Source organism: Squalius cephalus, assembly GCF_949319135.1.
Source record: "Squalius cephalus genome assembly, chromosome: 16".
Lineage (NCBI taxonomy): Eukaryota > Metazoa > Chordata > Actinopteri > Cypriniformes > Leuciscidae > Squalius > Squalius cephalus.
This window is the reverse complement of record NC_137137.1, coordinates 14,156,924-14,181,561: the sequence shown is the minus strand read 5'-3', so window position 1 is coordinate 14,181,561 and position 24,638 is coordinate 14,156,924. Positions and strand designations below refer to the sequence as shown.

Sequence of the window (24,638 nt, the reverse complement as noted above, 5' to 3'; positions counted from 1 at the left end):
AAAAATCTGTTGACAATCAGAGTGTTCAAGGTGAATCAATTGCCATGTCAAGTAATGCCAGTTCAATGAGCAGATCATTCAAAAGCTCTAAGCACCAAGCCTCAAGTTACAAAAGTGGACATGGACAGAGAAAGTCCCTAAGAACGGTGACTGTAGCAGATACTGCCTTAGAACCGAGTGAAGGAACAGTGAGAACCAGGGCAGGAAGGCTAGTGAAACCTGTCAGGCGCCTGCTCGAGTGTATGAGCATGATCTTGACTGAATCGGGGCAAAAAGATCCTCTCGCAGAGTTGCTCAAAATTGTGTCAAGTTTGATAGAGAGTTAAATTGATCCTTAAAGTAAAATGTTAAGCTGAACTTAAGAACTGACCAGAATTAAGAACTGAGTGAGCTTTGATAGGATTTGAGAAGTACTTTTTGTGGGAATTTATGGTAATATGTATAAGGGCATATTTCTCCCGAGCAAAATGTTTTGCTATTCACGTGAATGACTTAAGTCTGGGAATTCTACATTAAAGGAAAATGTCTCACCTACAGCCTTAAAGTTTGCTGAAATTTAGGAGGGGAGAGTGTAGTGAATGGAGTTTTTCATGGTAACTGTTCCAGCAAACTTTTATTTGTTCAATAATTAAATCGGTTATATAAGTCAAAACAAATACTTTAAACATTCTCAATGCAATTTTTATTTTTCTCTGCAACAAGGAAAATGTGTATTTTTATTTATAATTAACATTTTGAGTTTGTTCTGTGAGTGACGTCATTGATAATGGACCGGTCCCGCCTGCTCTCTCAGAACAGCCTGTGACTGGAGAGAGTCAGGTATGTCTGTGCAGTGCTCTTCATTTAAGAGTAAAATATACTGTATAAAGTGATGTTCGAAGTCAATATTTATCATAGAAATGTCATGAAACCGAAACAAGTTGATATATTCACTTTTCTGAGTACAGTTTGATGCATTTTCTGAGTTTCATGAACGCACGTGTTTGTTTGATGTTGCCGCCCGCGCGCCAAACTAGAGTGCGGGTTTTTCCTTGTAAATACATTTCTTGAAATATAATTTTGGTGGATTGAGTCTGTAGAAATGTTGTTTTGTATATTGAATGTCTGTAACTTTAGTTTGGATGCTAGAATGGATGTTTATAGCCATATGTGTGGCCTGTATTAGATGAATTGCAGTTTCTGTAATGGAGGACAGTACTTAATGTGTCTTTTCTCATACATCCTTCAGCTGAGAGAGAGAGTGAACCTGAAGGCGTGTGTGTTAATTGTCTGTCCTCTTGTCAATAAACTGCAGGTATGTTCAACAATAAGGGAAAAAAACCACTATACGATCTAACAAATTGAGATATTTTGGCTAAAATCTTAATGTAACAATATGTACTTTTAATGGAATTTTATTTCTTTAATTTGATTTTTGTGAATGTGAATTTCCATAAATAAGACACAGAGAAATTGATTGTTGTAAAACAAGACTTTATTGTATAAAACGCAGAACAGCCTGTGACTGGAGAGAGTCAGCTGAGAGAGAGAGTGAACCTGAAGGCGTGTGTGTTAATTGTCTGTCCTCTTGTCAATAAACTGCAGACGTGGTCCACCGAAGCCAGTGGTGTCGTGGGGGTTTTCTTGTGGTGTGAGACCAGATCCGCTACATATACACAGTATTATCTATCTTAGTTTAATTGTAACACAAATGAACTTTGTAGGCTAGTTTGTTTGCTCCACCCATCTGAATGGCGCCCACTCCCAGCACACATGGTTTCATTACAAAAGTCCTTAGTCTGTATGGAAATGGCACTAAAATGCCATTGGTTGGTGAGGTTGATGATGGGATGCTCCCAAACAAATGCACCCTTTTAATTTAGTGAGCTGCTTAGTAGCTTGAGAGTATGGTGTAATGAGCATGTATACCTATAGGGGTCACTACACCCCACCAAAAACAGAAGGGATCAGGAAACAGCTCAGTGAAATAGCTTTGAAATAGAAAGCACACAAAAAGAGACTTTACCTAGATTTAGGTCAAACCTCTAACAGATCTGTTTGTGGGAACTGACAAAGTTATATGCAAAGTCAGGAAAATCACTCCAAATCCTGACTTGTCTTAAACAACCGGTGCTTTAGTAAGAGAATTATCATGAAAAAAGCCAGGCTAAACTACACCCCATTCACTGGCATCCCGATTGTTCAATTAGCTCTGTCCTCAGACCTTGACTGAGAGAGATAAAAATCCAATTGATAAAAATCACACTAGTTTTTTAAGCCATCCGAGAGGGTTTTCAGGGCATTTCTTTTGTGTTGAGTTCTGGAAACAGCTTTAAATTTAACTATACATTTTGTCTGCAGGTTTCAGTGGGGAGCATGAAAGTAAGACCAGCTTTTAAAGCTTTAACACACACACACACACACACACACACACACACACACACACACACACACACACACACACACACACACACACACAATCTTCATTTATGTTTAAATCATTTTAATAAGGAATACACACTGGGCGCATGAATAAAATAAAATAAAATTATGCTGAATTATCCTGTTCCTCTGCTTAGGCGTGTCCCTGTTTAACTTGTTTACATTGTAGTTGTTGCTGCCTTTCTGTGTGTATATTTGTCTTACTTTTATGTACTTTATTCAATTTAGCTCAGAAAGGTCGGAGGGATCATTACACATAATGCATTTTAAAATGATTTACAACATGTCTAAGTCTTCTAGCACACCAATAGATGAACAAGGATAAATATGTTTATCAAGGCACATCATGAGACCTCATCAGTTCTGCCTAATTATGTCATACACTAATTAGTGCATTTGTAAGGTTATGATTCTCTTGTACTCTTTCCCTTCCCTATCTATACATTATGATTTTAGGGAATTCATGGCTGAGAGCTCAAGCATGACACATTAAGGGTGGGACAAAATACAGGTCTCTGGTCCAAATCAATCTTGACTGCCCACTCTTTCCCTTTGCCTTAACTCACACTGAACAGATGTGATCATGGTCCAGCCAGCATCTGTCCTTGACTCATCTCAAAACCTAGTGTAATTAGTTTTGATGAGGTATTGGTTCCAGATGTGGAAGAAAACAGCTGTGTGTTGTATTTGATGTCATTCTTATAATGATAATTCAAAAAACAAACTGTCTAAAAACTTACCATTGCTGCAGCTCAGCTGGTATACGGTCATAGAGTTCTCACATCTACAAGGAATCCACATACTGATGGAGTGAGGGATTCCAAAAACTTTTTTGACAAAACATTTTTGCCTGAAATTTTTAGTTAATATTTCAATAATTTAACAACACTTTTGCATGTTCACAATTCTCTGATGTAATGGTCACATAATAAAATACTTAATCTTATGAGTGTTTTATTTTGATATTTTTATTAAATTTAACTGATGATGGCGCCAGTTGTGTTTGTATGCACCAGTTTTATTTACACTAGATGAGTGGACTGATAGCGTTGCCATGGTTGGCACGATTGACCATATCAAAACTGAGTTTACATAGATTGAATGCGCAGTCATTTGCTTTTGGATTAAATTATGTCAAAGGGTTAAGTTACTGTAAGCCAAAAACTGTAGACAAGCTTTCCATTTGTTTCTAGTTATATTCTTTTGTTGTAGATGCCTACTGGTGTTTTGAAACTCACACAGACAGCTGTCAGACCTGTCAGTCTATTGTTTCTGAATGAATCCAGTAAAAGTCATCAGAAAGCTGCTCCTTTTCTCACTTTGATGGCAGCAGCCTGAATCAATAGTCTCACTGGTCTTGTGTTCATTAATAATTCATAAAACAGCTGATCCTCATTGTACTGTACTCGCAGATCTGTCAGTGTGTTCTCCTTTGGGACTAGTATGCCATTATCCTGTTTGTGTGTATGTGCATGTATGTGTTTGATTCCAGGAGAAATGTAGAGCCTCCCTGCAAGGCCTGAACTAATGCCATCCACCACAGGCTCGACTGCAGGGAGTTTTATAGCCAAACATCACACTGTGTCATAGGTTTTACAACTCCAGCTGCACCAGCACTAGCTAATTCATTATTTAGCCTAATGTGTTTTTTTAAAACTCATAACTTTTTAAGACTCACTGCTGTAAATAGAGCCTAAATCCCCGTTCATGTTCCCTTGAAGTTGTTTTATTACAGACTCCAAATCTGAATTTCCTATTGCCTTCTGAGTGGGTGTCTGTGTGTGCTTATAATGGCCTTAGTGGGGCAAACAAAGACCTGGCAGGAGACGTTGAAGGAGAAAGCATGAGCTGCAGACTTTGAAGAAAGAGCCAAAATAGAAAGAGCAGCAGAACTGTAAAATTGGCTTGAATTAGACAGTCTGTCTCAAATGCTAGGAGAGCTCCCAGCTCACTGAAGCTCGCGGACACAAACACAACTTCACTATGACCACCCATGATCGCTAAGCAAGTGCACACTGAATCAGGCCTGAGATCAAGTCAAAGATGTCAAGATATTTCACATAATTTGCTGCTTTAGTCAGTCATAGTGGCATAATTTTTCATATAACTGCAAATCCTTATAGCAAAATTGTTAGCAACCTAATTTTGTTAGCAACCACCTTTCACTCACATTAAATCACAGCGATTAGCAAACAACAACGATCCAATGATGCAATCAATTCCTTCCCTACATTTTTTCTCATTTCGAGAAGCCGATTCACTTAGATATACACTGTGTGGCCAAAAAAAAGTTGCTGTTTGAATTTAAATAGGCAAATGCTTTGATTCTATTGGATCATTATTGCAGTGATTATTATGTTTCTAGCATGTTATAAGTTTGGCAACAGTTCTTCTAACCCTAATTGATTCTTAAACAACTATGTAGGAAGACGTATCATGGCCATATTCCAGGATGACAATGTCAAGATGAATCTGGCTCAAATTGTGAAAGAATGGTTGGGAGGGAGCATGAAGAATCATTTTCACACATGAATTGGTACCTCTGAGTCCAGTCCTTAAATTCACTGAAAGTCTTTGGGATCTGCTGGAGGAGACTTTACAGAGTAAAGAAATAAATGTTGTGATGTTATTTCAATCAAGAGGTGCATACATTTTTGTTCAAGATCTTGTATTGACAATGTCAGGCTATTTTGTAAAGTCTTCTCCAGCACATCCCAAAGACTTTCAGTGAATTTAAGGACTGGACTCAGAGGTGCCAGTTCATGTGTGAAAATGATTCTTCATGCTCCCTCCCAACCATTCTTTCAAAACTTTCTGTTGACAGACAGCTAGTGCCCTGTGTGGCAATGTTGAGAATGCAACATTTCTTTACATTGTGCCTAGAATTGCAGTCTGATACATTATGGAAAGTAGACAAAAGTTCTGTATGTAAGATTTAGGTAGTAAATTAAAAATACATATTTTCTGGCGTAGATATTTGAGATAATCTGCTACTTTCAAACATAATGCTGTAATATTTTATAACAATGCATATTTATGTTGGATATTTGCCTATTTCCTTTTTCATCCAAAAGTTAACCTCCCTTTTTCTGCATCGTTCCTGTTTCTATTCTCACACAAAGAAAATGCACTGTTATGAGATTGGGCAACCATTCAAAGACCAGGTTCAAACAGCTCGCACTAGCATGATGCTCAATTACTGCTATAGCGCTACATAGCTGAGAGCTGTGCAATCTGTATAATACACACATAAACACACACACACACACACACACACACACACAAACACACACACACACACACACACACACACACACACACACACACACACACACACACACACACACACACACACACACACACACAGCAGCTTAGCTAAATTGTGATACCTTTTTCTAGGTCATTGTCAAAAAATGATGTCACGTTCATGAGTCAACACTCAAATTACATTTTACTCAAACAAATTACCATGACCTAAACTAGCGAACGTTACGTTTTTGGATTTTAGGCACCTAGGATTTGAGATGTGCATTACTGCCAAGTAATTTCACTTCTTATTAATCTTCTTTTATTTTATCTTCTTTTATTACATTTTTATTCATTCATACACATTGGTCAGAGACAAAAAACAACAAAAAAGAGATACTTAAAAACACAAAGAGGGGCTGAATAAGATGGATGACAGAAAGAGACAAGGGGAGATTCCTTTGTGTGTGTTTCTGCTACTCCCTTGCTTATTTTGTCGGACCCAGATATATCCCACAAGATACAGAAAGGATTACAGTTCACATTTCCTTCAGGCAAAAGGCCTTCCCAGCGAGTAGTAAACGAAGTCCCCAGTGATTTATGCTTCTCATAATGTATCTGAATCTGGGGAAAATGTGTGTGTTTATAAAGCAGACATCTGGAACCATGAGTGCTGGCCCTTTTAATGAAGACTGGTTTTTCACCATTCACTACACAAAGGAAAGATTTTCCCTTTGTGGTGGTATTACAGCATGCCAAATCACATTTAGCTCCTCAGAGAGGTGTGATGGTCTAAACACTTCTTTGTCTGTGGTGAAATCCTACGTTTCATTCTGTCTTTATCCATATTAGGAAAGAACGCAGGTAGCAGCCCCTCCTCTATAACCAGAGGGGATGTCTCAGATAGAGTATGTGTGCATAAGTGTGTGTGTGTGTGTGTGTGTGTGTGTGTGTGTGTGTGTGTGTGTGTGTGTGTGTGTGTGTGTGTGTGTGTGTGTGTGTGTGACTTCCTGTTTCATGAATCAGCCTTTAGTCACTCAGCTGATGCCTTCAGATCTAATGCTGATATCTCATATACTAATACCTTCTAAACTGGCAACACATACATACCCACATAAACACAATTTCCTGCTTTTGTGAAATAAACAATGTAATGTTTATCTTTTATACATGAATGCTTTTCTCACCTCCCTTATCTGCTGTTTTTGTTTTTTCAGAACTGATTCAGAAATATCTGATGAATAATGTGGAATGGATTTAAAAATGTAATATACAGAGCTAGGAGTAGGCTAGCCTATTTATTGAGAACATAGTCAGATTAGCAAAAACATGAATTTAATATTAAAAAAATAAATAAATAAAATAATATGTGTAGCCTACATGCAAAATGTGAAGAATTAGAACTTGAATGACAAGTGTTTTGTGGAAATTCAGCGGAAATCTTTTTGCAGGCATAACTTCCGTGTGGGTCTACTGAGAAGAGATAGATACGTATCATCATTAGTAGGCTAATCCATATTTAGCATTACCTTGTTTAAACCACTTGTTGGTAGTAGCCTATAAAAAAGTAAAATAAATAAATAAATCAAATAATAAATTAAGGTCGGTGTTGGTCTATAAAACTGATGTCATGATGTAACAGCTCAATGTCTATCTTTGGAATTGGTCGACAAAAGAAGTTGGTTCGCTCAAATATATCGTCATGAATAAATTAATGACAAATAAACGACGTCATCTCAAATAACTATAATAGGCTAATAACAACCTGAAACTAAAAACACATACGGAGAGATTACATTGTGTAATATCAAAAGGTATCGATAAGGGTGTTGTAAGTGGTCTTTCGTGTCCGGTGAGTCTCTTTAAAAGGCGTGGCGTAAAGAAGCGGGTTTGTGTCCATCTTACTGCATACGCACGAGCTTATTTAACCGTCAGCGATCACCGAGGCGTCATCATACGCACGAGCGCTGTCCGTTTGAATCAGTGGGTTTACAGACGCGTATCCCTTCACACAGTTATAAGTCGAATGATTTGCATTTTAAAGCGTATTTAACCAAATGCTAATCTGAATTTGGATTTAACCCACTGAACCTTTATATGGACTGCGCGCTTTGCAGCATTTTATCCCACTGTATTTTCCCCGTAGATAGTTAGATTTCAGAATAAGACGAAATGGCAACGGACGAGCTGTCATCGAAGCTGAACCGTCGGCTGCAGATCGAGGACGGCGACCACGACGCGGTGGCTTTGGAAGGGTCTCATGAGAACGGAGCTCACGAGAAACCGGCCACGGCCAGCGCGGATTCAGAGCTGGGAGCCAAACTGCAACGGCGCGGGGAGCTGAACGAGGGCGTCGGTGGACACCAGCAGCCCAGCATGAAGGTGTTCAACCCCTACACCGAGTTCAAGGAGTTCTCGAGGAAGCAGATCAAAGACATGGAGAAGATGTTCAAAGAGTAAGTTACTCATACCAGCTGTCACCTGCAGTGTTGCTGCAGCATCTATCTATCTATCTATCTATCTATCTATCTATCTTAAATTAATTGTCTATCCATCCATTAATTTTTCCAATTGTCCAATTAATTTACCCTAACGTTAAATGCCCTAAAAGAAACATGGTGACAATTTTTCTTCTGGTTTAGTTTTAGTTATTATTTTAAAATGAAAGTTCACATTTCAACATTATTTATTTAGTATGCTTTTAATAAGGTCTTTACTCATATTTCTGTCCCTTTAAATCTAAACTAAATGTTTAAACAGGAACAAGCTGTTTAGTTTTTTTAATCTATGCTACTTTTGTCACTCTGTTTACTCCATTCTGCAGCAAATGTTTTGGCTGAAACTCTTTCACACATCTAAGAAAGGACCATAACCTCAGCCCCGCCCAAGTCTGTATCATTTATTCCACATGCTTTCACACATAGATATATCTAGGACTTTGAACCATGGGTTGAGAAAGTCACTTTGAACCATGGGTTGAGAAAGTCCCTTAGGTCATGGTCAGGTTTCATTGTGTCTCTAACCAAAATGCATGCCGTGCAGTCTAGACTGCCCAGTATGACACAATTCTGTAGCCACCTTGGCCGGATTCTTAGTGAGACTGCTCTCTTCCTATATGGTTAATGAATGAAGGCAGTTTAAGAATTTTCCCCACGTTCGACTTGCAACTGTTGTCAGAGCTTTTGTAAATGCTGTCTGCTGCATACAGGGTTGGCACAGGGCCTTTCATGTCAGGCTAATTTCACTGACAGAAACAAAAGAAACTCCTCTGAGCTGAATGTTGGGAACTAGAGGCAGCTACGGGAAGCCGAATCTTCGTGAGAGTCGCTCCAGGAATGTGTCCCCTGTGCTCTCTGTGGTGTAGTGGTCAGTCCGAAGCGGTGACTGCAGGGTCGGTTTCACACAGGCCTCAGCGATGTGAGAAAGGGGGCTGGTTGAGAAACTAGTGCACTGAGGAAGTGATGGGTTCCTCTCCCCATTTCTGCTATCAAACAAAGCTGCCATTGTTGTAAATTAGCCAAAACAGGCCGCCCAAATCTGTGTGAGGAGCCCTTTGCATCTAGATGAGTTGGCTTGTGTAGCATTTTTCGTAATGTCACAAATGAATTTCATTTATCATAATGTGATATTTTTCACAGATTCTTGTTTTTTTTTTGTATAATTTATATACTATTATAGTATTTATTCATATTTTGAATTTGATTCGGATACTTCAGCCAAAAATGGAAATTGTCATTTACTCACCTTGTCATTCCAAACCTGTATGACTTTCCTCTATGGAACACAAAAGAAGATATTTTGAAAAGTGTCTCAGTATTTATTTATTTTTTTCTCCACACAATGAAAGTCAACATTGTCCAAAACCACATTGGACCCCATGGATAATAACAACTGAAACCTTTTCAAAAGCAGAAGAAAGAAAGTCTCACAGGTTTGGAATAACATGAGGGTGAGTAAATGATGACCACAATTCTGTTTAATCTAGTTGAACAGTCATAATAAATTTTTCTCTAATGCAGATTAAACTGGTTAATCTAGTTGCAAAATAGATGTGATGCCAGTCTATCGCAATGGTTTCATTACCTCTAGATAACCACATGGGTGTTACAAAAGTAGATAAAGGCTTGCTGGAGCGTATTCTTCTGCTAAATAATTGTATATAGACTATTGTTTCAGAGTATCACCTTTTCTATTGTGTCTGTAAACGAGTTCTTTGTGCTGCCAAACGCTGAGTTCACTTTACAAGACCTCGCCCAGGGTGAGATATAGCACTAGTTTCATTCGGTTTCTTTGATGGTGTAGCCCTTGGCTTTATATGGGCTGAATGAGACAGGTGAGATGGTTTCATCTTTAGGAGAGTGTGAAGTGTGCATAGCTCCCTTTGTCACAGTGGAAACAAAGCCTCTGGTTACTTCACAGGTTAAACATTAGCTAGGGATTTACATGGTATATTCCCCTTTAAGAATCTTTTGTGATAAGGGGTTTGTAAACATGCCATTTAGCTGCTTCTCCATGTCGTTTAGCTCCATACAGGTTTATGGCAACAGAGGATTGTGAACCTCTTCCATTGATTTATTACTTTCCAGCTATATAATAGATGTTTGTGCTGTTGCCTGAAGCCCTGAATATAGATAACGAAACATGGATTAGACATGGCCAGTGAGGAGGCAGGTTGGGAACGCTTTATGTGCCTGTATGCAGTCATAAGAACTCATTGATTGATTATCTCATAACTATGACCTTCCAAACTAATACTGATGTTCTTAGGTTTGCATCACATACTGTAGGCACATTCAGTACTCAATAAACGCTCAAAAGCTTCAGTTGCTGTGAATGTTACTTTCTAACTGCTTTTGTGCAGAGGGAGGCAGAAAAAACACAGGGAGAGAGAAAGAAAACTGCGTAACAGCCACAGACTGGCCAGAGTCCAGCTGATAAGAGGAATGCAGGCTTTGCCTTGCCCTCAGGCCACTTTTCAGAGGGATTCAAAACTTTTGGTTCAGGACCAGCATTCAAACCCATCATTTCTGGGTGGTTTTTGTAGGGAATCTTTATGTGAAACTGTTAAAACTGTGCGTAGGTCATTTATCTTTCATGGTATGGTTGTTATAAGTAGTGATTTGCATATTTTCTATTTTTATCTGAATAAAAAGCAGGGACTAGCCCAGATGTTTACATATCTGTGGTTATTGATAATAATGCGTACAAATGCATGTATTGTTCACGGTTAGCTAAGTATACAATACTTGTAGGAGCTGTCGAATGCACCTGCTTTGTTTAAAAAGGTACAAGGAATTGAACCTGAAACCTCTGTGGTTGTTGCTCTTTAGGTGGCAACATCTACAAAGTTCATAAAAGAACATAACCCTGTCTTAAGATTGATTTTGAGCAGATGCAAGTTTAGCATTGAGGATTATTCACAAGAGGAATTCATTCATGTCTGAACATGTCTTTTGAAGTTTCTGTGTATTTTCACCTCACCAAGAATTTTTTTGTTTACATCAGATACAGCAATCAAACTCCCATCTGACTAAAATTGATATATTTACTAGGGATGCACAATATATCAGTACCATACAGGTTATTGGCTGCTTTCATTTTTCAGCATTAGTTTGTATTAAATATAGGCCTATATCTGCTAATATTGGATAATTAATTTTTCATGCTCATTTCCCCCGTAATTACTTTCTTTCATCTAACCTTTTTAAAACTAATAATTTAATAACATTACCATATTGGGAAATGTCATATATATATATATATATATATATATATATATATATGAATTTGGGGGTAAAATAATACACTTGGTTATATATTGTATTGACAACTCATCTTATATTCTGCGTAACTAGTTTTTGTCAGCATTTATTAAAAAAACATCCATTATGATGAGTAATACAAGTTTAAACAAAATATATTGAAACGACATCATATCCATTGATTTCCTCGTCACTTTAATTTTGCCAAAAAATCTGGTCTTGAAGTACGACCGAAGGGTCAGTCAACTCAAATTTATTTTATATAGTGCTTCACAATACACATTGTTTCCAAGCAGCTTCACAGAAAGCACATCATGTTATGTCTACAATACTACAGTGTACTCCCATTTTTGCTGTTTCCCCTTACATGCCAATCATGTTGCAGGATGCTTTGGCACTCACTAGCTGAGGGGGCACGTGCCAGCAGGAAAGTGACATCAGTGCATACCCTCTTTGACTAATATTTCATATTTAATGTACATGCACATTTCTCCTTTTTTACATCTAATCTTTAAAAACACCTATAAATAAACAACAAAAATGATGAATATTCATTTTTCATACTGTCGATTATAATGTTGTAATGCCAAAATTTACTTGTAGTATTTAAAACGATTGATTTTTACCAGTAAATGGAAATCCATTCCACTTCTGCATGCAGTTGTGTGACATTTTAAGGGACAGCTATCTTAGATACTTCAAACAGATGAACTCCAACCCTTCTTATTCCCCCACTCATTGGTAATACTGTCTCTGATCATGTGAATGGCAGGTTGCCCTAATTGGCTGAGAGATTATGTGTGCAGGCCCCATGCTGTGCCTACATATGAGCGAGAAGCTTTAGCCTGATGAGGCGTGTTCCTGCGGAGTCGCCTCCAGTAACGAAGGAAGCAGAAGATAACTCTGTGCTCTTCCTCTTTCTGCCTGGCCTCTTTTTCATTGTACACTTTTCTCCAGGCCATATTTCCTAGAAAAGATAACATCATCTGAACATTTAGGAATGTTTAGACGTAAGCCATAACATATCTGCAGGGCACAGAGGTGTAGGAAAGAGTTGCCAGTAGGAAAAATATAGCTTGTTTCTCATTGGCGGCCATCATAAACTCATTGTAGTCATGCATAATGTATTATAGCAGAATGCAATGAACACTTCACTCTCAAGCTCATATATTTGCCAAGTCCTTAAATGGTTATGCCTTTCTCCCTGCAGAGAACAGAATGATGTGATTATTCTCTAAATCACCCATTTCCTCATCTCTGAATATCCTGTGTTAGGAAAAAAAAAAAACCTTAGTGCAGTTGTTCAGTTTGGATAGCAGGATGTTGTTGTGCTTTTATGATGGAGATGCATTAAAAGTAAATACAGCCAAGGAATTTATCCACAAAATCTCCTGCATGCTGCCAAATCCAACTGACACAGTGACCTAAGAGGATAAGACAAAGTTAAGGAAGACAAAGGAAGCCAATCAATGCACGCTGTCTCAGCAAATAAGATATTAAAGGGGGGGTATTTACACTTGGTCACTTCATATATTTAAGACGGATAGCAAGTGATCACTCAAACCATGCACAAGTCTTGAATTGGAGTCTCTAAAACTTTTAACTTTTAGCTTCCCCTATTGGTTTGCTTCATTCAATTTAACAATTTAACGGCAATATGTAGTATAAAAGACAGAAGCAAGGGGTGTCTTTTCCTCAGAAGTTGCCTGTAATTGTGTAGGTGTGAGGTTTATTTAGACGCACACCATTATTTGGCTTTTACACACAGTCATCATAATGACTCATAATGACTCATTTGGGCAGCAGGAAGTGCATTTCTAGTTCTTGTCCCACCTGGCCATTCCTCCCTGTTCTTTCTGTTTGTGATGTTTTATGTTCATGCTTTGCACTCTTCGCTCACTATAAATAACCTCTGAGATTGTGTGGCCATTGGCTGATCCGTGAAGGATTCTGCTTAAGGACTAATGGTTAGTCACCTGGTCTATAATCCCGACAGATCAAGGTTAGTGTTGCCTGCGATCATCAGCTACAGTGGTGGAAAATGCAGTGCCTTGCTGCAAACAAAAACTGCATCAGTGCTTACCTCATTAAATATTCATGAGCTTTGTACAGTCACAGAAACATACATGCTTTTAGGTAGGGCTTCCCCTTGATAGTCAACTAAACAGTTGACAAGAAGAGGCTTAGTCAACAAAATATTAATTAGTTAGTCACAGAAATAAGCTCTGCAGGAATTGGCGAATCACACAGTCTGTGACATATCGTTGAAACGGCTGGCCCATGTGGTAATTATGTCGGGCAGGAAATCCAGATGTTCTCGTATCATTCATCGATTTCAAACATAATTGAAACGCTTAAGAAATAGCCTAATGCCTGTTACAGATTATGCGTTTCAGCAATCCTATAAGATCATTACAAATCACACTGTACAATAATGACACCTATTGAATCGTAGGCTATAATGGAAGTTAGTATAGAAGAATAAAACGTCATCAGCATGCGCTAGTGTTGAACAAATAGAGCAAGATTGCACTTTTGCAATTGTGGTTATTATGTGTGCTGAAAAAAAGAGAAGGACGCAAAATAGGAAAAAATAGACGTGGTCATGGCTAGGGAAAAGAGGCCAACTTGGCATGCCAATTTAGCAGACGTAGCTCGAGCTCATGTCGTTCCAAACCCATAAAACCCAAAATGAAGGGTTTTTTTTTTTTTTTTTTTTTTAAATCTGAAGGATTTCTGTCCCTCCATTGACAGCTACGCAACTACCACTTTGATGCTTCAAAAAGGTCATAAAGAGATCGTACAACTAATCCATATGAACTCAGCAGTCTAGTCCACAGAGACACGATCTCTTTATATGCTGAACAGATTTAATTTAGTGTTTTATTCACATATAAACATTCATCAATGCACACATCAGCTATTATAAACGGAAGTTCAAGCATGTTCGCTTGACATGCGAGAATCAATAGGGTTCATTCTTGTGTGTTACGCTGAACTTTTGAGCCTCCACAAGAACCAATGAGGTTTGTTCTCGTGCATCAAGCAGGTTCGGTTCAGCTTATTTTATTTTTTTGCTGTATGTTAATCAGTACTGCACTGCAGTAACTCTTATCTATGGAGTGGGTGGATAATGATCCATCTTGACAAAATGTAAACCTTCATGGTTTTAGCATTTCGTCTTTATATTGCGAGCTGGATTGAATATCAGAATTGAGAAGCCTGGATCATCTTCATTTTATAATTAAATTTTACAGTCTCCGGTTCAAGTGGAGAAGCTGAAAATGATTTGAAACATTTTACTGTCAATATTCTTGATTGTATAAGTTTCAAAGCAACCATTTGTGCAAGAATCTCAAGTGTGTGAAGAGCCTTGAATGCTATTGATCTCCGCTAATTCATGGGGAAACTGATTTAATTGGATCGGATGGTGGTGGCAAGGCCATGTTCTGGAGAAATATGAACAGGAAGCTGTCAGCTTCTGCTTTGAAAGCAGAGATGTATTCTCTAACAGTTATCTTTGTGTTTTTTGAGTAATGCATTTAGCTTAATTTTTATAAATCAAGAAAAAGGGGAACAATTGCTGTGGTTTCGACTATTCTTTGCCAGTTAAGTCTCGCATAAGAACATTAAATAGCTGATCACAAAAGTGTTTGTATCTTCCCTTTCATAGGTTACATTCTTTTAGAAATGATTTTGTGTTGGTTGTTTATTTCAGATTTGCATATCAAGTTTTATGCCTGATAATATGGGGAAGTTTAAATTCTCCAATCATCTGTTAATGTAATTGACCATGATTTCATTCTCTTTCTTATGTTGAGGCTTGCTGTTGTGTGTCTCTCTCTCCGAACCGTTCCCTCATCCCATCCCATCTCCAGAAATTAACTTGAGCGTGAATGATGTCATCACACACGCTGCACAGATGTGAAGTGGATGTAAAATGCTCAAACAAACTTTTTAGGTGTGTGTGGTCCTGATTGATCACGCCTGTTACGCTGGGCCATCATAAAGAATGTGCTCTGAATTGATTGTGTGTTTGTGAGGGTTTTCCCATGACTTCTCCCGTTAGCTGTTGCTTGGCAACCTGGGATTAAGAAGATTGGCAGGAAGAGAGATAGAAAAGGGAGGGAGGATGGAAAAGAGTTGGTTGGTCACTCCTTGTGCGTCATAGTGCAGTATGAAGTTTTGTCCATGATATGCTGATATACAAGAAAATGCTACTGTCCTTCAGACCACCTTAAGCTGCAGCCTGGAATATTGCAGTCTCTTTTTAGCTCCAAGACATCATTCTACTCAAATTTAATCAGACATGTTCATAATTGAATCAGCAGTAGCTATAGGCATGCATAAAGCATGACTGTTCTGACAGGCATGAGTATTAAGGCTAGCATCAGGCAGCATTTTAGTAAATTTCGCCAATTGCTTAATCCCAAATCCTGTTACATGCCTCACATTCTGACAAACAGTTGCTTTCAAAGTCCACAATGCACAATCCATTTAGCTCCAATGGTTGGTTTTAAGTAACAGTCTGCATGAATTTTACTGTTGGTATTTTACACAGGGGTTAGCATCGACAGTTTCACTAAAATGTTTTTCACTACTAAATTCAGCCCCGTCTAACCTCAGCTGTATTCAGTCCTACCACAAGCTTTCAGAGTTTTAGTACAGCATCATTACACGCACACACAAACACAAGTTTTTAAGGATACCAAGATGTGTAGATGTTACCATGTTGATGAAAATGAAACTAAAAATGTTATTAACCAATGCCAACTTAACAGCTATTGCTGATTGCCAAGTATCAGACAAGCTGTTGTCTTATGGAAGTCTTACAGTACTTTTACATTTAATTTTACAGAAAAATAAAAAAGCAGTAAAAAAATTATTGTGATAATATAATAAGGATACCTTCCTTCTCCAAAAATGAAATAAATAAATCTTAGTTATTGTTGTAGACTAAACTGTCAAATTAATTTTCAACATTCAAATTGGTTCTGGTGATTGTAGTGCGAATAGAAACTATGGCAGATTCAAATTATTTGTAAGAATAATAAAATCAATCCAATTTTTTTTTTACCACTATGTATAGGGCTGCCCCCTATTAGTCGACTAAATGTTAGCTGACGAGAAGCATGGTCGACTAAAAAAAAAAGTAAAATATTAATTTTTGTTAAGTTTTTGCAGAAAAAAAGATTTGGCGAAGTCTGTAAATTATATTCTGTAAAGTCTCAAAGTGAGCAACGGTAACGAAAGGTGGCGGAGCTTAGCGAAGAGTCACTTGTACGTTGTCAAAGTCCCAGTCAGGGAAAGTCATTTCACTCTGTGCTGGCCATATTTGCAATGGTTCTATGCAGCTATTTTGGGCATCATGCAAGACAAACACCTAGTTGAATGGATAAATAGCCTACTAGAATCAGCTTGTCAAATTTGCATTTAAATAACATATTTTGAAGCAGCAACAAAATCTGATTTGAACTGTCCCAAAATTTGTTTCCGATGCTCAAATAGCAATCCCAGGTGACAAATCTGTTTTTATGGGAACCAGAGTTTACAAATTACTGATTGTCTCTTTTATTTAGATTTATTGTATGCTGCACTTTCTCCCATTCATTGTAATTTGAGTGAATGGTCTTGTTATATTTACAGTCTTTGAGTTGTCCATCTGAAGAACTGATGCTAATGTCATTGGTTTGAAGTGTTCATTAAGTTGCCTATTTCAAAATGATTGTCTTTAAGTCAGATGTCTGCTTTTGGATGGCTCAACTGATGTGTTCGTTTTGAACAAATCCTTTGTAAATTAATTTTGAGAAGGAATTTGGAAGTGCAGCCAGTAAGTTTTTCTGGGGTCAGTGCTGAAATAACAGATTGAAGCTCTCACGAGACTATTCATGCATTTCCTGTTCCTCATTCTCTCTCACTTGGTTTATGACTAAGTTGTTGCTTTTCTACAATGTGTCATGTCAAGTATGCAGGATACATTCAGCACATTTGTGTCCATCTTCAGGAGCAGTCAGCAGTACCCGAGCTAAACCCACATTTGCTGAAGTCCCTGTGCTCAACTCCAACACTGAGACTCCACAGGAAAAATGTTGCATGTTTAAACATTTACCTTTTTAAAGAGCAAGAAAAAAAATTCCTTAGCGTTCATTCAAGTTCAGGCTTGCATGGAGAAGTGTTTCAAGAGTTCTTCATAGAGCACAAACCAAGAGCACTAATGTAGCTACATGCTAGCTTTTCAGTTCCTTCTCTTGACTTTCTTTATAATTACTCATCAAACTTGATTTCTTTCCAACAACAGCATGTAAATTCACTCAGGGTTCAAATGCAGCTATCAGCAAAGCCAATCAAATGAGACAAACCTTTTTGCCAAGGCAGAAGGAAGTCTGAATATGATCATGGCTTTAACTCCATCTCTCTCATGGCTATTATAAGGAAGTGCTGATTGCATTTGCTTCCTCAATCATCTGTAGTGTGAGGTATTCAAGTTAAAGACTTATTTGGGCAAAAATGTTGATCTTCCTCAAGTTGCACTTGGTGACGAAAAGGGGGAAATTTATTCATTTCGGCACTTGGGCAGCATCTGCTCAACATGTCCATATAGATTGTAAAGGCTGCATTTTGTCCCAGATTTGTGAAACCAGCTGAACTGTTTTTAGCACTGGGTTTTTAACACTTTGGAGCTGTAAATGGCCTGTGACGTGCTTCAAAACACATGGTTAGAGTAGATGGTGTCAGATTTTTTTACCACTTGATCTTACTCAAACTAAGATACACCTAGAGCCTATTTTTGTTTTGTAACCCTTTCATAACCCCAAACTATTCATGGAACACTTGTAATCAAATAATTGAAATGTTGGGATTTTTTTCAGAGCTTATTGCTTTGGTTCAAGGTTTAAGACTTTTTTTTTATTTTGTAAATGTGTAAATGGAGAAAGCAAATAGGAAATGATAGTTTAATAATGATATAGATAAGTTTGGTGTCGATAAAATGTAAAAAAAAAAAAAAAGAAAGAAAAAAAGTATGCTCACCAAGGGTGATTAATTGACTAATACATTTATTTAAAAACTTTTGTAATATTAAAAATGTCTTCACTGTCACTAATGATCAATTTAATGCATACTTGCTGAATACACCTATTCATTTAAAAAAAAATAAAAATATTCTTAATTCTTAATCTTTTGAACGTTTGTGTATATTAGTGTTGGAACCAAGTCTGCTGGAAGTGTGCCATATTGATTAGCATGGTTTTGCAATGAGAGTTTTGTAAATTCTGAAACTTACTGGCAGGCTATGTAAGTTTCTATGTAAATCGGGGTTGGGGTAAAACAAAAGATCATAAAATTGACCATGGTCAGGGTAAAAACACCTGTTGAGCGTGACAGAGAGGAAGTGACGCTATTTAACACAGTGATTCAACTTGACTGTTGACAATAAAATAAAAAGAACTCTGAAAATCGAAGCTTGGCAGTAATCTTTGGCAAATCTGGGCCATTGAAGAGCATGACGAGGTTTTCAAAAGTAAGCGTATGTGATTTCAGGCATTGAGGTTTGACTGCATAATTAAACATGGTGGATTTAAATTACAGCTGACCTTTAATCGCACTGGGCATGCTTGACCTTTCTTTTGTTAAACAGTATGCGGACGTAAATTATTGATTTAAAACCACTATGGACACTGGTTGCCCGGTTTCCAAAGTGATCTGATTTTGCCTTTTAAAAATAAACCACCAACTCAATCTTGCTTGCCTTGAAATCACATTAGTGTTTAACTGCTGCTGTACTGTAATCCTTGCCCAAACCCACGATAGCAGCATCCACAGAGAAACACAAGTCCTTCACAATGGTTTAGATGCTCCACAACAGCGATCCCTCATCAAACAGCATTTTCCAGAGCCCTGTGATCAAGGTTAGCCCAACGTGTCAGATGCCACAGCATGAAGAGTTAATTTGAGAGATTTTGTGCCCCTGAACATGAACAGACTCTTTTGGCCTTTGAATTACTGATAGGAAGATTTTCAGTTAGTCTGTGATACAGGGTTAATGAGGAGTTATTACAGTTTGTGTGTGTGAGAGAGACTTGGCATCAGCAGGGTGTCTCGTGTCGGTAGACAGGAATACAATAGCCATGTCTTTGAGGCAGATGGACACACTCCATATTCATGAGCAGGGTGCATGCTGGGATTGCCTTGGAGTTAATGAGGGAGATAAACTCATCACCAGAATCCAGTAGGAAATAGGAATGGGTCAGAATATTTATTTTATTTTAATATCTCTTATTTAAATTTAATATCTTTGAATTTATTTTAAAATATCTTATTTCATTTTATTTTGTTTTATATTTGTCCAAAATATAGATGTCCAAAACACATTAAGTAATCTTAGGACACTATCGGGTGTATCTTTCAGGGAAGAAGGAAGAACAAAATGACAAGGAAGTGAGAATCAAAGGAAGAAGATTTTTCAAATAGTTGATAAGAGCCTCATCCAAAAAATACATTGGCCTCTACTTTTAATAAAATGGCCCTGTTGCCATGGAAACGTAAAACCTCATCTTTGGGCAATATCCGTGTTTGTGCTTGTGGACGTGTGGAGGAAGTGGTCTCATACATAATGATTGTGAGTGACTAGTCCATCCTCACTAACACACATTGCTACACAACCACTCACCCACCAATATACAATTTTCTGACCTTTGCACCTGAAAATGTGTAACTGTGGATAAGTTCAGCTCACCTTTTCGTTATAGATAGAAAAGAAGAGGCGGCAGATATAAACGTCTCTTGTTTTATAAGCCATAAGCGATCACATCTCTGCTGTACCACAGGAAGTGTGTTCGTTCGTGAGAGAGATTTAAGATCAACGAGAAATGACTTGATGTTTAGCCTATGTTTAGTCTGCAGATTTTCTTTAAAGTTTACATTGAATGCTGCCAAATGTACACACTGGTGTCTTGGATCGCTATTAACTCAATAAATTACCAACAGCTCATAAGGTATTTATTAAAAATGCAGCGGAGACATTAAAATGATAAATGTGTGACTGTTAATAAACACTTCTGCTCTGACTGATGATATTGATGCTGGCAGGTCAGCTTTAATTATTTCCTGTAAAATTCTGCGCGTAATGTATATTACTCAGGGTAGACGCCATATCTAATTGTACATAAGTGAAAACAAGACTGGTTGTACTAGGGCCAGTGTCATAAACTGCTAAGACTAGTCTTACAAGTTAGACATCAATTTTACAGGTTAGTCATCAAGTTAGTGATTAAGAATGTTCATAACTTCAGATACATAAAAACGTAGATTGTTCTAATGTGATAGAAAAATGTAAGATTTTTCCTAAATAACTGCTAGTTGGTCATACTAGTTCTTAAGACACAGTTTTAACATAATGGCTATGTTTATGCAACTGGCCCCTGATGTATAGTCTACCTTGGTGTAGATCGGTGATTCTCAACCAGGGGGTCGTAGCCCACTGAGGGGCCTAAGAAAACTTCCAATGGTTTTAAAAATGAGTTAATTTTTGTTGTATTAACGTAATACAACCCAACAGAAGAAATAAAGATGTACAACATTACACAGACATCCAGAAACATAGCAGAGGTCCATATCCGCTCGGATATTAGAATATTGTTTTAGAAAAAGCAGGACTTGGAGTAAAAAAGAACCACTGGTGTAGGTCATTCAACAACCACCACTACATTAATGTCATAAAAAAATATATTTTGAACAGACTGACTGTACCTCTATCTCTCACAGACTCGTTTTCATTCACATAAAATTAAATATGACTGAGATCTACATAACAATTTACACTTTTGTTGAGAATTGAATTGATTTTCTTGACATTTTGTCTAAGCATTTTGAGATTATATGTTGGTGAGCTTTCAATTTAATGATCAATTAAAAAGGAATTTATACCTGTATAATATTATGTTGTACATTACATTGGACCAGTGGTTTGGAAAATGGATGGATGGATAATTCAGCTGTGGGCGCCATCTTCTGGCAAGACAGGGGAATTCATTCATGCCCTCAGTGCATTATGGGTATGCTGTTCAGTGTACTTCAGTTGTACACTCGTCGTGCGGTGCATTACAGGATTTAATGAGTGCACTCAATAACGTCCACTATGGTTTCGACACCACTACAAATGACTGTGCCATCATAGGAAGGTATAGGAGGCGATTTCGGACACAACCAAGGTTTTCCTTCTAAGCTAGGGGCCAGTTATTCTTCAGCACTGCCCTCTATTGATCATTGGAGGCATTGTAGCAATATCACCAGTGATGAAATGGGCAGATCCTTTCAGAAATATGGTGCATAAAATGTTTTATTTTCCATGATATTTCTGCTTCAATAATTTGGTTTCTTGTGTGTGCGCAGGTATGATTCAGAGAAGGATAACTACATCGATCTGATGGAGCTGAAGCTGATGATGGAGAAACTCGGAGCACCTCAGACTCACCTGGGCCTGAAGAACATGATCAAAGAAGTAGACGAAGACTTGGATGGCAAACTCAGTTTCAGAGAGGTAAATGCTCCTGTGTGTCAAAACAGTTGGTTGAAGATTTGGCTATATTTTACAGCAAAACGTACATTATGAAGAGCTGTATTTCACATGAAACTAGTATTTTCTGGGGTGAACATTCCCCACATTAATCACCTCCATCCTTTCCTCTAGTTTCTCCTTATCTTCAGAAAAGCAGCAGCAGGAGAGCTGGCAGAGGACAGCGGACTTCACGTCTTGGCACGTTTGTCGGAGATTGACGTGTCAACTGAGGGAGTGAAGGGAGCCAAATCATTCTTTGAGGCAAAAGTAAAGAATCATGACATTTAATACTTTTATTTTCACCCCTTAGCACAAAAAAAAAAAAAAAAACTCAAATTAATTTATATGATTAAACCCATCTGAGTCTATGATAGCTCTGTGTTTTAATAATGACTTTAATTTCCTGCCTAGATGAGTTGCATTGAATGCCACTGATAAGAAAATTCAATTTAGGATCACCTAAAATGTATATTTTCCTCTGTGACAGGTGCAGGCCATTAACGAATCAAACCGGTTTGAGGCGGAAATCCGTAATGAGCAGGAGGAGAAGAAGCGTCAGGCGGAAGAGAGGAAACAAAGACAAGCCGCTTTCAAAGAGTTGAAGTCAGCCTTCAAATAGCCGCATCCACCTCGACAGCCTCGATTTACTTATCTGTGTGTGTGTGTGTGTCTGTCTGTCTGTCTGTCATCAGAGTCGCCCGCAATCAGAGATACTATGCAAGGCTGTGAAACGCTCAGAAATCCATGCAGATTCATCTTCCTGAGAGAGGGAACACCTGTGTAGTTTGTGCTCATGAGCGGATCTCTTGTCTAGTTTTATCTTTGCCTCTTTCTCTCGCTCTCTCTCAGGCTGATTTTGAATGTGAAGCCAGACACTGATCTCAGTACACTGGATTGGATTTGTTCTGTTGCAGTCGCATGAGTATATATATGTACTGTAGTTCATTCACCTCATCGTTGCGTCAGTGTCGTTTTAACTTTAACGGCATCTTGCGTCTTGTTCTTGTCAATGTGTCAGTAGGTTTAATTCTAACGCTTAAGGGGTTTTAAAGTTTTTTTTTTTAATCGACTTGTACTCTCAGTATTCCATATCCTATGTTATATTCATATCAGTGGCATAATTTCCTGTTTATGCAAGAAATGCTTTACACTGTACCGTAACTAATTCAATTTTCCTCAATGACCCTTTAAACATGAGAGGATTAGTGTACATCAGATCTCTGCTCTTGTTCACAGATACATTAAGTGCATAAAATAGTCTATATTTTTACTGAGCCAGAGAGAGAGATGAAGAGGTGGTTTTGGGTGTATGCATGTGTGGTGATGATTGTAACGGTGTTTGTTGAGTGTTTATATATAGTTTTTTGCATGGTCACTGTGGTGTCGTTGTCCATACATGGTTCCCTTTAGTCTGTAAGGTGTCCAGTATTAAATGTGGCACACACGTTTTACAATTGGTCTATAAAATCAAAATGGGAAATGACTGTAAAGTTGAAATGGCTTACAAAAGCAAGTAATTGCAACTTAGTTTCAACAACTTTGTGGTTCATGTCAATGGAGGTGTTGACAGGACAAGGTCATCTGACTGTTTAACCTCTGAACCCCTGTATTGAGCTTCCATGTGTGCTAAGCAAGTAACTGTGAAATGCTAACGGGGTTGGTCAGATACCAGATGGATGAGTGAAATCCACCACCTCAGCTTTTGTTTAGAGGGATAGTTCACCCATAGTTTTATTTACTCACCCTCATGTTGTTCTAAACATGTATAACTCTCTTCTCCTGAAGACTGTTTTTATCCATATAATGAAAGTCAGTGGGGTCCAAAACTATTTTAGCTTTAATTGTATGGATAAAAACACTTAAACATTTTCAAAATATATTCTTTTGTGTTCCACAGAAGCAAGAATGTCATACAGGTTTGGAACGACATGATGGTGAGAAAATAATTTTTGGGTGAACTACCTCTCAAGTGTCAACTGCCTAAATCTGGCTTGCTTAATATTTGTCAAATTATGACCAATATTAGAAGCCTTGCAAAACAGCCAATTCACAGTGAAATCAGGTGAAAGCGAGTGTGTTTTGTTAATAGAAGCAAGGCTTTTGATTTATTAAAATAATATATAGGCATGGTTGTTCTGTAGACCTGGTGCATGAATTCCAGCATCAAAATGACAAATGTTATTTATTAAATATCTAGTTTTAAAAAACTAGATTACTGTGACATCTGAAAAATGAGGGAACATATCATTCCACAAGCGTAACGAATTGAACGTTTAATGGTCATGTGACATGCAGTACACTGTGGCAAAAGTAACTGAGATGCTATGTATAAAGACAAATCTATATTTTCATGTGATGAAAATTAAAAAATAATTTTAGTTTTGTATGGAAAGGGGTCTTGTGAAAAGAAACATTCTTATTTTTCAATATGTATTTTGTTGCCTACAATCTTGTCTCCCTTCTATTCTCCGTGTATCAGATTATCCTTTACAATCAAATAAATAAAGGCAAAATACCTTTATTCTTTTCTACATTAGAGTCAATATTGTTGGCAACTGCTATGCTTCATGTTCCTTGTTTCTGTGTTCCGTGTCACTGGTAAATGTTCTTGTTTGTTCACTAGTTCTGTGGAAATTCAAACAATAGGTGTATAA

General features: G+C 37.7%; 1 protein-coding gene across 1 annotated transcript; it reads left to right on the top strand.

Moving 5' to 3' along the window:
• Nucleotides 1–7,446: 7,446 nt before the first annotated feature.
• efhd2 (EF-hand domain family, member D2) lies at nucleotides 7,447–24,521 on the top strand. The gene is made up of 4 exons (XM_079897511.1): nucleotides 7,447–8,123; nucleotides 21,819–21,966; nucleotides 22,117–22,251; nucleotides 22,472–24,521. Exons 1-4 carry the CDS (start codon nucleotides 7,840–7,842, stop codon nucleotides 22,601–22,603), a joined length of 699 nt encoding a protein of 232 aa, XP_079753637.1. The 5' UTR covers nucleotides 7,447–7,839; the 3' UTR covers nucleotides 22,604–24,521.
• Nucleotides 24,522–24,638: the final 117 nt, after the last annotated feature.